This window comes from Perognathus longimembris, chromosome 7, assembly GCF_023159225.1.
Source record: "Perognathus longimembris pacificus isolate PPM17 chromosome 7, ASM2315922v1, whole genome shotgun sequence".
Classification (NCBI taxonomy): Eukaryota; Metazoa; Chordata; class Mammalia; order Rodentia; family Heteromyidae; genus Perognathus; species Perognathus longimembris.
This window is the reverse complement of record NC_063167.1, coordinates 34,225,116-34,239,574: the sequence shown is the minus strand read 5'-3', so window position 1 is coordinate 34,239,574 and position 14,459 is coordinate 34,225,116. Positions and strand designations below refer to the sequence as shown.

The 14,459-nt window shown below is 39.9% G+C and overlaps 1 protein-coding gene and 1 long non-coding RNA gene across 7 annotated transcripts in view; both read right to left on the bottom strand.

The window, feature by feature from the left end:
• The window catches only part of Osbpl9 (oxysterol binding protein like 9), a 116,869-nt gene extending 110,373 nt beyond the window's left edge, over positions 1–6,496 (bottom strand). For 4 of the 6 annotated variants that reach the window (XM_048351295.1, XM_048351296.1, XM_048351297.1 and 1 more), the window contains exon 1: positions 6,332–6,466. In XM_048351295.1, the coding sequence (XP_048207252.1) occupies positions 6,332–6,442 (111 nt within the window). In that variant the 5' untranslated portion in view covers positions 6,443–6,466. Of the gene's footprint in view, positions 1–6,331 lie in introns of all 6 variants that reach the window. The other 2 variants (XM_048351294.1, XM_048351303.1) reach the window with 2 other exon arrangements.
• On the bottom strand, positions 4,238–6,309 carry LOC125355154. Its single transcript, XR_007211606.1, has 2 exons — positions 4,564–6,309; positions 4,238–4,340 (listed from the first exon to the last, which is right to left on the bottom strand). It is a non-coding gene; the product is annotated as an uncharacterized LOC125355154 (long non-coding RNA).
• Positions 6,497–14,459: the final 7,963 nt, after the last annotated feature.

Below are 14,459 nucleotides of genomic sequence, written 5' to 3'. Positions count from 1 at the left end.
CAGTGAAGTATATGTTGTTGGATCCCATAAGATCTGTATTAGACCTTACCTAGCCAATCCTCACTGCAGCATTAAAGCCAATTTACTATTCCAACTTTGACTTCCATGACTACCATGTTTATTCATCTAGTTTTTCTCTTATATTTCTGGCTAGCCCTTTTTTCTACTAAAGTCCTGTGCAGGCTTTGTCTGTCAATCCCTTAAATAACTGTGAGGGCTTAAAATCTCACCATGAATTCTACTTCCCAAAGGTAGAGACAGTCCCATTTTCATTCTCACGTGTAAAATCTTCATCAACAGGTCAAGGAGCGCCTCTGGCTAGTTTCTAATGAATAAAAATAAGATGGAAGTGATGCTGTGAGGCTAGATGGTAAAAGGCATTGTGGTTTGCTCCTTGGTCTCACTTGTATCATTTCCTCTGGGACAAGCCAGCTGTCCTATTATGATGACATTCAGTAACCCAATGGGGAGGCCATCTGGTGACGAACAGAGGCAACCTTCAAACAGCAAGGACCTGAGGATTTCTATCAACAACCATGTGAGTCACATTGGAAGCATGACTTTCAGATGAGTGCAATCCTAGCTAATATCTAGATTGAAATTTCACAAGAGCCTGAGTCCAAACAATCCAAAGTTCCAACCAATGAAACTATGAGATAACAGTGTCTGTAGTTCTGCAAGGCATGGTTGCCTGTACCTAGTAATCCCAATACTTAGGAGGCTAAGGCAGGAAGATTGAGTACCAGGCCAATCTGAGCTAATTACCTGTTTCAAAAAAAAAAAAAAAAGAGAGGGCTGGGAATATGGCCTAGTGGTACAGTGCTCGCCTCATATACATGAAGCCCTGGGTTTGATCCCTCAGCACCACATATATAGAAAAAGCCGAAGTGGCGCTGTGGCTCAAGTGGTAGAGTGTTAGCCTTGAGCAAAAAGAAGCCAGGGACAGGGCTCAGGCCCTGAGTTCAAGGCAAAGAACTGGTAAAAGAAAAAAAAAAAGAGCTAAACTGTATTGATTATATGATAAAAGATAAATATCTGGTGATATATACTGAAAAACTCATAGATGAAACACAGTAAAATGGTATTTGGATTGTGCTTTAAAATAATCAGTTGAAATTAAGAGGGAGTTGATGGAATAAAACAACAATGGCTACATGCTAAGTTCAAGGCCAACTGTATAGGCTACACAGCAGCAATTCATTTGTCTATCTTCTTTATGTATATTTGAAATTTTCTGCAACAAAAGTTTTTCAACACTGAGAAGTGCTTACAATACCATTATGGCTCTCGTGGAGATAAAGCTGAAATTGCTCAGCATGGCTTGCCAAGAAAGCATTTCATATCTACCCCCTTCCTCTACACATACATCTTAGCTCATTACTTCATCTCACTACTACTCATCTCCAAGTCCAAGCTACAGGACTGAAAAGAGAACTTCATCTCAAGCACTTTTCTCTTCTTCTAACATGGTTAATTTTTTTATTCATCACTTAGACCCAGGAAACCCTATTTCTTCTAAGAAATCTTTCCTAAGCCTCCAAAGACTGAGCCAAATAGTCCATTTATATGCCCAACCAAACACCCTGTGCTTGTTTAGCACAGCTTTTACTTGCTCCCTCTCCCAGGATATTCTAGATATCATGACAACATACATGATTTCCATCTTACTTGCCATTTTACCACTTCCTAGCAAAATGCCTAGCATACTTTCAATCCTTCCAACTCCTCATGTATCAATACCTCCCCCAATTTTCCTGCCTTTCTCATCATCTTTTGTGATCATGATTCACATTAACAGATGGTAATTTATAGTGTTCCACACATATACCCTTTTCTCTCCCTGGGCGGCTAACAATAAAAGTTCAACTAAACAATTTTCTCCAAATATCCAACAGATCTCTTTTTTTTTTTTGCCAGTCCTGGGGCTTGGACTCAGGGCCTGAGCACTGTCCCTGGCTTCTTTTTGCTCAAGGCTAGCACTCTGCCACTTGAGCCACAGCGCCACTTCTGGCCATTTTCTGTATATGTGGTGCTGGGGAATTGAACCCAGGCCCTCATGTATATGAGGCAAGCACTCTTGCCACTAGGCCATATCCCCAGCCCCCAATAGATCTTTATCCCAGGCTTGTCATATACTTTCTGGACTCAATCTTGTATCTTCCACATATACCTTTACCTTGGAGCTGCTTAGAAAGTCTCAAAATCCTCCTAATGCATTCTCAAGCTTTCAAAATAACTCAAATCTTTCCCTATTGCCTGAATCACTCTTCTTCTGTTCTATCTTCATCCTTTAAGTCTCAGTTCAAATGTCTCTCTGGCCTTTCCAGGCAATATTCCCACAACACTCAACATTCTATACTCTTTTTGTTGTTTTCGCAGTGCTAGAGTTTGAACTCAACTGCTGTAACAATGCCTATAGGCACTTTTTAGCATTTGTCATTTTTTTATATGAGTCTTGCTTCCTCCTATCTAGGAACACCTATGGACTGGGACCACCAAATAGGCTTCCTATTATAGCTAGGATAAAAGGCACATCTGGTCACTGAATGAGAAGAGGTCTCATGAATTTTCTGCCCAGGAAAGCCTCAAATCATCATCTTCCCAAGTAGCTAGGATTACAAGTGTGAGCCATATGAATCCAGTTACAATTCTTATTTCTATTGTGGGATTTGTCATACTGTTTTAAAATTATGTTTAGGTGTCTGCTCTGCTGGAGAATGAGTTCTGACATGGAACTCTCAGCACATATATCAACTGTCCTACTACTAAGTCATCCCTAAATAAATGCTTACTGGATGAACTACAGTACATTAAGTTTCTAATAGTTAAAAGACACAGTTGAAGCTGGAGAAAATAACTGCCTAAATCTCTTTTGCCAGGGGCAGTGATCAGTTTCTCTCATCCTGTATTGAATAGGATAAAAATATAGTAAGCTATTTTTCAACATCTAAAGATAGAGCTGGGGAATGTAGCTCACAATAGTATAGCAGTTATTTAACATGTGCAAGACCCTAAATTCCATAAAGCAAAAATGTCCCCTGAACTGGCAAAAGTTTGATAAAGATCCAGGCTAAAGAAAGGCTTAGCTAAACAGTTCACAACAATCCCAGCAGTCCTAACTCAATTTTGAGATTATCCAGAATCAATTCTGTGTAAACTGACTTTAGAGCAAGGCCAGTTTGGTGTATGGGTTTGTTTCTGTGTGTGTGTGTGAGAGAGAAAGAGAAAGAAAGAGAGAGAGAGAGAGAGAGAGAGAAAGAAGGGCTTAAACTAAGGGCCTGGATACTGTGCATGCTCTTCTTTGGCCACACCTCCACTTTTGGGGTTTTTTTAGTAGTTTATTGGAGATGAGTCTCACTGACTTTCCTGTCCTGGCTGGCTTTGAACCATGATCCTCAGATTTCAGGCCTCCTGAGTAGCTAGGACTATAGGCGCGAGCCACCACCTTTGCCGCCTTTAGTTTGGACTTTTCGGGGATATCCTAGAAAAGATCAATAATCACAGAGTCAGATTAGGGTTCAAGTAATTTTATAAACAAAGAAAAGAGTAACTTGCTTTTTACTACTCTGCTTAAAATGCTGTAAAACCCTTCATATATTCTTCCCAGAAGATGTGGCTCTATGCTATTAACAACATACAAATCATTCAATGTACCTTCAAGTCCTTCCTAAATGTACTAAAACAATGGTCAAATATACAGAATTCACTGCCAAAAGTTAATGTAACACTTGCTTTCAATATTTATCTGCAAGCAAACAAGAGACTAAGAAAAAATTGTAAACAGCCATTAGTGAGAAATACAATACCATCTTCCTCTAGCAAGCTACTTTATAGAATATATTTATAAATATATACATATATTACTGAAAAACTAAAAGACAAGGAGGCAGAAAAAGGACACACACTAAAGGAAGAAAAACAAGAAAAAAGGAACATTCTGTCTGGGCTAGGAGCTTCCAAGAATCCTATAGAACTGCTCTAGAATAACCCTAGATTTAAAAATAGCAAGTTACCAGGCACTGGTGGCTCATGACTATAATCCTAGCTACTTGGGAGGCTGAGATCTGAGAATCATGGTTTGAAGCCAGCCCAGGCAGGAAAGTCCATGAGATTCTTATCTCCAACAAATGACTCAGTAAAGCTGGAAGTCATGCTGTGGCTCAAGTGGTAGAACACTTCAGAGTTCAAGGCCCAGGACCATCCCCCCAAAAAAGCAAGTAATAGGGTTGTTTTTTCAAAAGGAACTTAATTCCATAACACCACTCACTAAAATTACTCTATCTTGAATAGACTGGATAAATGCTGTGAGATTTTTAATTTATTACATTAATGAATTCCAACTATTTTGTTTTGTTTTTGTTGCCAGTCCTGGTGCGTGGACTCAGGGCCTGAGCACTGTCCCTGGCTTCTTTTTCTTTTTGCTCAAGGCTAGCACTCTACCTCTTGAGCCACAGCGCCGGCTTTTTTTCTATATATGTGGTGCTGAGGAATCGAACCCAGGGCTTCATGTATACGAGGCGAGCACTTTACCACTAGGCCATATTCCCAGCCCTGAATTCCAACTATTATTCTGCATTTATCCCAGTCATGAGATTTCATAATTCCAGAATTTTCAGGATATAATGTTCAGTTGCTTCTCTTCCATGTCTACCTAAAGATAATCTTGTTTAGAGATGATCACATTATTCAGCCCACACTAGACTCCAATTCAAGATTGATTTACTTCAGCCTCTGAATGCTGGGATTTACAGCATGGACCAATAAGCCTCCATTTTTAGCTTTGAATGATGTGTCTAAAACTAAACACAATGGGTGTGGGGGTTTTTTTTGGTCTTTTATTTTTTCCTTTTGAAAATGATGCAAAGGAAGGCTTGTGGTACAGTTCAGTAGGAGAGCACACATCCAACAGGTGCAAGGCCCTGGGTTTGATGGGGTTCAGGAAGAATGCAGAGAAAGGAAGTTGCTAGTTAAAAGCATGATGAAAGTTTAACTCATGCAGGCTTGTCTTAGCAACTTAAGCTTTCATTTTTCTCCTTCCTGTAGCAAAAGTGAAGTTCAATGGAAAAAGTCAGAAAGCCAAGTACTTGGCATCTTGATTCCACCACTTACTGCCAGCTATGTGATCTTGAACTAATTACTTAAAAGCCTGGAGCCTCGGATTCCAAAACTGTAAAATGGGGATATTAAATGGAGATAATAAATGCTTACTTTGAAGTGCTAATAAGAGTAAAATGAATTTAGAGGCACACTCGGCTAGAATAAAAGCTCCTGAGAAACAGTATCTCATCACCATTAATTCTTGCTGTAGCAGGAGCTCAATAATACTTTTTAAATGAAGAAATAAGTAGCTGTCCCTATTTCTCTCATCTACATTAACTATTCTCCCATAATTGTGTTTTTCCCTCCCTTCTATCACTTTCTAAAGCATTCTATTGTGTCCTTTTACGCGCGTTCCTTCCTCACATTGGCTGTTATTAATTATACACCATTCCAAAAAAGTACCTTTGGAAGTAATTTCTCTAGTGCCACCCACCTTCTGTCTCTAATGCAATGGGGGTGGATGGTGTAATCAGAACATAAGATTTATAGCAATTCATCTACTTGCCCGCAGCAACTGGTTCGTGTTACTGACAGTGATGCCATGAAATCAGCCCTCCCCGGGACACAACTTTAAGGGGGACACCTCCGGATCTCTCCACCTCTTGGCTCACACAAGACTCGTGCAAAGGAAATCCTCTGCTCTCCAAAGTTAAGACGTCGGTGACACTCGCCTCCCGCTTAAAAAAAAAAAAAAAAAAAAAAAGGAGTGCAACCCCATAATGAGACAGTCTGGCCTGACGGTGGGTGTCGCCCGAGGGTCACCTTTGTACCTGGCCAAGCTCGTCAGGCAACACAGCTCTCCGCTCCCCAGAGGGAAGCTGAGGGGTGCGGTCCTTCTCCTTCTCGGGGCCTGAGGGGATAGTGCAAAGTCCATGTCCAGGTGGGGACGACCGCACGCACCACCGGACCCTTTAAAACTTGACTACCATCACCCACTCACAACCGCGCCGGATCCCAGCGAAGCATAATACCCTACCCCGAAAAATAACGCGGCTCGCCCCAACCCCATAAATCAGCCAGCCACTGCCTGCTCACTGGCTGTGACTGGAACTCCTTCACCCTGATTGGCTGCCCTGGACGTAAGACCCTCCCCAGCACGGGAGACCTCTCGTACGGCGGCACCCCCAGCCAAGCCGCCACAACCCCGGCTTTCCAAAGCCCCCCGCCCTGCCGCTCCCCTCAAAGAGCGTGGTCCCGGAGGCGCTCGAAGCCAGACCCTCTGACGACTCACCGTATAGTAGGAAAGCAGCCCTGCATTGTAGTCCAACACGAACCAGCGGTACTGCCAGCCTTTCATCACGTTAGTCCATTTGCTCAGCGGCCCTTCCACGATGGACGCCATCTTGGGAGCCGCCAATGACAACAAACGGCCTGACGTCACTCGCCTATAAGGCATTCAGCATGCGGGGGCGGGGCCTCCGCGGGCCGGGGCGGGGCCTCCGCGGGCCCGGGCGGCGGGGGAGGCGTGGCCAGCAGCAATCTCCTTGTGGGCCCGCGGAGCCACGCCCCCAGCAATCATAGTCTTACCGGCTTTATCCCCGTGCCTATTGTGTGTAGGGCGGGGTACGCGGGTGGCGAGAGTATGACCGTGAATACTGCTATTAAGGTTATCTATTCACGTGAGGAGTTTTACGTCCAAAAGGCTTCACATCTGATACTCATTAATGCATCCATTCCACAAACCACTCATTTAATAGATATTTGGTGGTTTGCACTGGGCCCTCTATGAGGGCGAACAGACAATAAATAGAAAGCAGATGATATGACGTGTTAAAAATCCGTAAGGGCTGCGGAGGAAAGTTAAACAAGGAAAAGAGAAGAGTTGGAGCTCTTTTAAATACTTGAAATATTTTAATGACTTTTTGACAAAACTAAAAACCTGAAGAAAATGAGAGACTTTGGGCAAGAACCTTCCAGGGGGAAGGAATACTACAAAGACTGGATGTTAATGAGCAAACTGAAGAAACAGCAAATCAATGTGAGTGGAGTTGTAAGGTATGGAGAATGTAGTAGGAGACAAGAGCAGAGATGTGAGAAAGGTTACTAATTAAAATTTTAAGTATTTGAGGACCACGTACTATATCCAGGCACATTATTCAAGGTCCAGGGAATACAATAATGGATGAGCATTAGGAGGTTAAATTCTGTGATAAAAGCAAACAGTAAACAAGGAAACAAGAAAGCTATCCAATACTACTTTGCAGATATATAAGCTGAAGGAAGTCTAAGCTTAAGTGCTTTGTGGGGTGGTCAAGTCAGGCTTTTAAGTGGTATTTAAAGTCAGATGTGAAGGATGAGAGTCAGCTGTGCAAATACAGGAAAAGGCTGAAAAGGAAATTGAGACATGGAGCATTATCTAGACCTGGAGGTGAGGTTAGGGGAAGGAGTTTTCTTTGCCTTTTACTTTTTTTTTAAAGATGATCTTAGAGAAATTTTTGCAATTTCCAGACATGGGAAAAACTGGTGACATCCTAGACAAAGGAGAGAAGAGGAACTCTGGATCCCTCAGTCAGGCTGGGAAAGGTTTGACCTTAGGAGCCAGAAATACTCCATACTAACAAGAAGGAGAGTATGGGTTAGGTGTCTGTAGGTCAGTAGTTACATGATTAAAAACAAAAGACAACCAAATAAAAACCCAAAAAACAACAATGAGCTTCTTCTATCTGCTAAGTAAAGGGAGGCTCAAACCTTAGTAATTAAGAATTTGATTTCTGGTGTCACAGCACACTCCTCAACTACCTAGCAATGTTTTTATCCAACAACAGTTAAATAATGAAGGTTGTCACTAAGACTGAAACAAAGCTGAGCTGGAAAATTCTATTGCCTAAGTGATGTTATAGCCATCATAATATCATAGCACAACTCATCATTATGTGTTTGTGATGACCATACTGGTGTAAATAAATCTACACACTGTATAAAAGTATAGCACATAAAGCTGTGTACCAGTAGCCCCACTTCTGTATTATTCTCAGCTACTCAGGAGGCTGAGATCTGAGGATTGTGGTTTGAAGCCAGTTCAGGCAGTAAACTACAACACACACAAAGAGAGACAGACACAGAGAGAAAGAGAGAGAGAGAGAATATGGAAGTAGAGCTGTAACTCTAGCCTTGAGCATAAAAGCTCAGGGACAGTGCCCAAGTCCTGAGTGCAAGCCTCAGGACAAGCACACATACAAAAAAAGTATAGCACATAAAATTATGTATAATAATACTAGATAATTATAATAAACAACTTTGTTACTTTACTATGCTTTTATTATTTTAGTGTGTACTCCAACTTGTTAAAAAAACTGAATTATAAAATAGCTTCAGGAGATAATAAATAAGAGACATTGCTATCAAAGAAGATGACAGCTCTATCCGTGTATGGTATTCTCTGAAGACTTTCCAGTAGGACAAGATGTAGAGGTAGAAGAAAGTAATATTGATCATTCTGATATAATGTAGGCCTAGACTAATATGTGTGCTTGTGTCTTCAGTTTTTAAAGAATATATTTCTGGTTAAGTAGCTGTACATAGAAGTTACTGTTCAACACATGTCTCTTCAGTTTTAACATAAAGTTTTAAAAGCAAATATATATCATTTAAAGGAGTCTGTACTATGTAGCACAAGTGTAAAATGAGGCAAACCATCTAGGTTTGTGTAAGTATACCTGTGTAAGTACACAATAATGAAATGGCCTAATGACCCATTTCTCAGAAAGTATCCCTATTTCTAGTGGGTACATGCCTATACATGGGTTTTAATCCCCAGCTCCATCACTTAGTAGCTAGATAGGCAAAATTGCCACATTCTCTGTGCCTCAGTTTCCCCTTAGATGCTCTTATTTAAAATGTGAATAACAATAGTAACTACCTTCCAAGGTTATTTTGAGGATTAAATGAATTCATACAGGTAAAGAGCTTAGCTCAGTGCCTAGTGGATTATAATAAACACTACATAACCAAAGGCACAAAACATCAATAAAATTGAGTGTAATACAAAGCTGTTCTCTTTCTTTTTAGATATTTTTTTCTCATTAGTTACACTACTGGTGGAGTGTTTATTTTGTGCCAGGATACCTTATCACATTTAATCATCATCATAATTCTATCAGTGAGTTAATCTCATTTTACAAATAAGGGAATGGAGATTCAAAGAAATTAACCAGCCTATCCTAGGTACTTAGTAATATTCATTGGTGAGTGAGTTTACATCTCTTTTTTCCTTATGCCACATCATCTCCCCTAAAACACATGATGCACTCCTCATAGAAACTGGTACTCCAGATACTTCTGAGTAGAAATCCTCTTGTTGCTGATGACTTTGGGAGTGAGAAAAATATGGGTACTTTCAAATATCATGACTCAGATTAGAAGAAGCTATTTACATAGTGTTAATTACCTTCATTAGCCTCTTAAGAACAGGAGCCAGGTACTGTGTGTGTGTGTGTGTGTGTGTGTGTGTGTGTGTGTGTGTGTGTTATTGTTGAGGATCAAACCCAAGGTCTTATGCATACCAGCCGAGCCCTCTACTGAGGGATATTCCTAGCCCTCTTCATCTTTGTAGCTCTAAAAAGGAGCCCAGTGCTTAGCATACAAAAAGTACTTAAGAATTATTGCCCTGTCTGAATTATGTGTCCCTTAAAACTGACCTACTCAGTGCAGTACTAAACACTATCATCTATATTTTATTCTTTAATCCTCACTATAGTCCTACAAAATTTATATTACAGTACTATCCATCCTATAGACGGTTATTGACTAGGTTGCTAACATCAAACAATTAGTAAACAGCAAAGACTGAGTTTGAATCTAGGTCTTTTTTGTTATATCCATTTCACCCCTGCTACAAGCCATATTTGCATTTCCTGTGTGTAAATAAATACCTTGGACATGATATAGACATCCATAACTGGTAAATGAGTTTTAATTTTCATTGGGGTCACTAGGCAATAGAAGGCTTAGCTTCAAATGTCAAAACATAGGTCAAAGGAAGAGCCAGGAGCAAGGGTTGTGACTCCTAAGAGCATATCCAATTCCACTGAACTTTGTCTACGTGCTACACAAAGTGTCAATCTACATGTTTTAGATCATTAGCTAAAATTATACATGGTGGCATCACATTGGCTCTCATTCCTACATTTCTCAGTGACTAGTCTTGCTTGGAATGAAGTGGCAGCTAAAGCATAGTGAAAAAAAAGTTAGACAAGACCAGAGGGTAAAGATAATGTCAAGCCTTAAACATCATAAACTCATTAGGACAGAAATTGGGACTGATTCATCCTACCACTTAGAATATCAATAAATGCTAAAGATATGATTTTTGGCACTGAAGATGTAACTCAAAGCCTTGTGCAGACTAAGTGCATTCTCTGTCACTAAGCCATAACACCCCCCATGTTAATTTAATGTTATTTATTTTGCTTTAAGACAGTGGAGGAGGTGACCCTCGGCTGTACAGGCTTGGTTCAAACTCATGATCCTCCTGCCCCAACCTCCCACATAGCTGAGACTACAGGTGTATGTCATTATAGCATTATACCTGCCTCTGTAAAAGAATTTTTAAAGATCATATTGAGCTTCTTTCCCTTCTCTCTGGCCATGCATCATCTCAGCCACTGGCCAGCAGTTCGGTAATAAACTTTCTCTCTTGCCTAAATAGATAAAAAAAAATATATAAGTAAAGATCATATTGACAGTAAATTGAGGACAAAATGAGAAGGGCAATACTAGAGTCAAAAAGCCATTGAAGAACAAATCTAAGCTTGGACAATGGTAGCCGAGATGGAGAATAAGAAAAGCATAATTTTGTATAATTACTCAGAAACATTTTTAGAGGTAAGATTTTAAAACTCACTAAGCAATGGACTGAAATGAGATTGGTGAAAAGGGAGTCACAGATAACACCAACGATCCTAACTGGTGTTACTGAATAATCAGTTAAGTAGCCACTTGTCTTAAAAGAACAAAAGCAGTTTGTGTTTCTTTATAGAACTGTTTAAGAAATGTGATTAAAAAAAAAGATTTCAGCAAAACTGATTCTCAGATTTTCCACAATCAGCTGTGTAGGTGTAAACTATTTTGTAGTGCATTATTGCTAGTTTGCTGTCCTTTCTCTCCCTAACTTCCAGACAGCACTGCTTTTTTTTTGGGGGGGGGAGTTGTTATTGCTATTATTGGTGTCATATTTCTTAATCGGCATTTGTTGGCCATCAAAGAAAACATTTCCAGACTATGGCCTTCTAAACATAGAAACCTACAAAAACCTAACTGTCTTTTTCTGAGTGTAGAGGAAAGAAATTATGCTTCCACTTGGGAAAAGGAAATGAAGACAGGACTGGTTTTTGTCTACAAACAGCAATTCCTGGTTCTTTCCTGCCCATTCTACTAGCTAGAGAAATAAAATGAAACATCAAGTTTAGGAAAAAAAAATAGCTAGCGTTCAACAGCAGGATATTTTTCTTATGGTTCTTTGTGATTAAGTGAAATTATATATTTGAAAATAGTTTGATGGTAGTTCACTCCTACAGTCCTCGCTACTCAGAAGGCTGGGATCTGAGGATTGTGGTTTGAAGCCAGCCTGGGCAGAAAAGTCCCTGTAAGACTCTTATCTCCAATTAACCACTCAGAAACCAGAAGTGGTGCTTTGGCTCAAGTGGTAGAACACCATCCTTGAGCACAAAGAGGCCCAGGGACAACATTCAAGCCCTGAGGTCAAGCCCCACAACCAACAATAACAACAACAACAAAAGGGGTTTGCAAATTGTGAAGTGTGCTGCTGTCATTCACCTCGTTCCATCACTGCATTTGGGGTGCTCACCACGTACCAGTCATTGTACCAGGCACTGAGGATACAGGAGGAAGAGAAAAAAAAAAAACACCAATATTTAAAGCTCTCTGATTCAAGAATTTAGATTATGAAAGTATGTAAATAGCTGCCATACAGTGATAATGTTTGGGGAGGGCCATGATGGAAAGATTTTGCCAAGAACAGAACTGACTGGCCTGAGAGAGATAACCAGGCAGATCTGAATCCCAATTCTACCTCCTCCACCTTGTTCAAGATGCTTGACCTTTAAAAAAAAATTACTTATTTATTGTCAAACTGATGTACAGAGAGGTTACCGTTTCATACGTTAGGCAGTGGGTACATTTCTTGTATAATTTGTTACCTCCTCCCTCATTTTCCCCCTCCCTCTTCCCCTTTCCCTGATGCTTGACCTTTTACACAGTGGATTCTTGAACTAGAGACTGAGGATAAAAGATATTTTCTGCATAAAACTTCCCTGAAGGCTAAATAAGATAATAGATGTAAAGAATCCAGCATGATGCTTCTGTATAATTGGTGTCTAATACAAATGCATATCTTTTCTTCTTTCTAGGGAAGAGGAGAAAGACTGCCAAAGAGGTAATGTTTGAGCTGAGTTTATAGACATGAAACCAAATTTAGCTTTCTTAGGAAGAAAAACAGTTGTGGAGAAACTACTAGAAATAGGAACTCTCTCTGGCATTTCCCAGAATGATGAGAACTTTGAAGACTATTCCAGGCAAACAGAACAATATCTGTAAAAGCTTCAAAGCTTGAGATTCTGTATGACGCACCTAGGAAATGTCATCTTTTTCCAGATGTGTTAAAGCAGGGGAAGGAGCACTTGTGTGGTGGGAGATTAGGCTGAAGAAGGAGACATGAGAAGAATTGGGATGGGCTGTACCAAATGTTCTTTTCCTCTCTGCATTTAGTGTTTGGAGTTTAAATGTCAAACTAGCCCTGCAAAATTGCAGACACATTCCCTTCAAACAGAAATAACTGATCCGAAAGGTTTCAACCTTCAAGTGGAGGCACATCAATTACAAAGATCTAATCTATCTAATTCCCAGGACTATACAGTGATTTCCAAAACATGGGCTTTAGTGCATAATTTATGCACTCACTTTGTAGCTTTGTAATTAGATCTGGAGGATTTGGAGACACAGGCAATACTGGAACAACTCCCTGAGTATGTAAATACACCACACTGGAGAGTAAAATTGATACTTTTGAACACTCCCTTCTCCTACCCAAACACCTGTGATAGATGATGTTACAGCTATGGCTGAGTAAGATAAATATATTATATAAATGAAACATTTAAAAGCATATGAAGTGCTTGTGTCCTTTAGATCAGGAAGTATCCTGATCTCAATTCCTATTCCATTCAAAGCTTATTCCATATAGTCCAACTTGCAAATATCTATTATGTTTGTTCTCAATGATTCCTGAGGAGGTCTGATGAAATAAATCTGACATGTATCAAGTGTGTATTGTACTGTGACTAATTTCACATTCATCTTATTGAGTGCTTATTCTATGATGAGGGCTCTAGGTATAGTAGAGAATAAATCAAACTTGGTTTTTGCCCTCATGCAGCTTTTAAGTGCCTCAGATAATCATTATAGCAACCATTTGAAAACTAAACTTTTAAAGAGAGGGAATATCAATAATGGATTTCAAACATTATTTATTCATTAGGTATAGTAAGCATGGTGCTAAAGGCTCATGATACTTGTAAAGAGCCAAGGAAATGTTTTAACTTTAGTTTCTTCTAAACCTAGAAAAATAGAATTAATAGATAATAATGAATCTAGCTGTACTGTATATGTCTATTTTAATGCAGTCATCTTTAAGTATTTTTATGGAGTAAGAAGTCTAAAGAGAAGGCAAAAGTACTTATGGCCCACCATGATCATATACAGACCTTATTAGTTCAAGAACACATCATTGATAAAGAGACTGAACAAGGTCAGGAAGGCCCAGGCACCCGCCATCCCTTTTAATTAGACTCATCTTAGAAGTGAGTGACTGTGCCTTTCTTTTCTTCTTTTCCTTCCTGGGTTAGTTCAGTATATACTGAATTGAATTGCATTGAGTAAATCTAAAATTCCTTAGCACTGCTATGGTTTGAATGTATGTGTACCTCCAAAAGTCATTAAGTTGAAAGTGAATTTTAAAGTAGGAGGTGAACCCTTTGGGAGGTTGGGCCAACAGAGCCCTTCTCTCATGGGTAGACTTGATGCTCTTATAGGAGAGGCTTCAGAGAGCAGCCTGGTCCTTTCATCTCTTCTATCATGTAAGGACACTGCAGTCAACCGCTTTACCTCCTTCTATGAATATGAAAATGCAGCAAGAAAACCTCATTTTGGAAGCAGAGAGAAGCCCTCCTTAGACACCAAATCGGCTAGTGCCTTGATCTTGGACTTCCTACACTAGAACTCTGGAAAATATTTTTTTCTTGTCTTCCCTCTCCTTCCCTTCTTTCCTTCTTTTCTCACGATTTAGACAGTGTATCATTATGTTGCTTTTAACTCTTGAAGTCAAGAGATTCTTCTATCTCAAT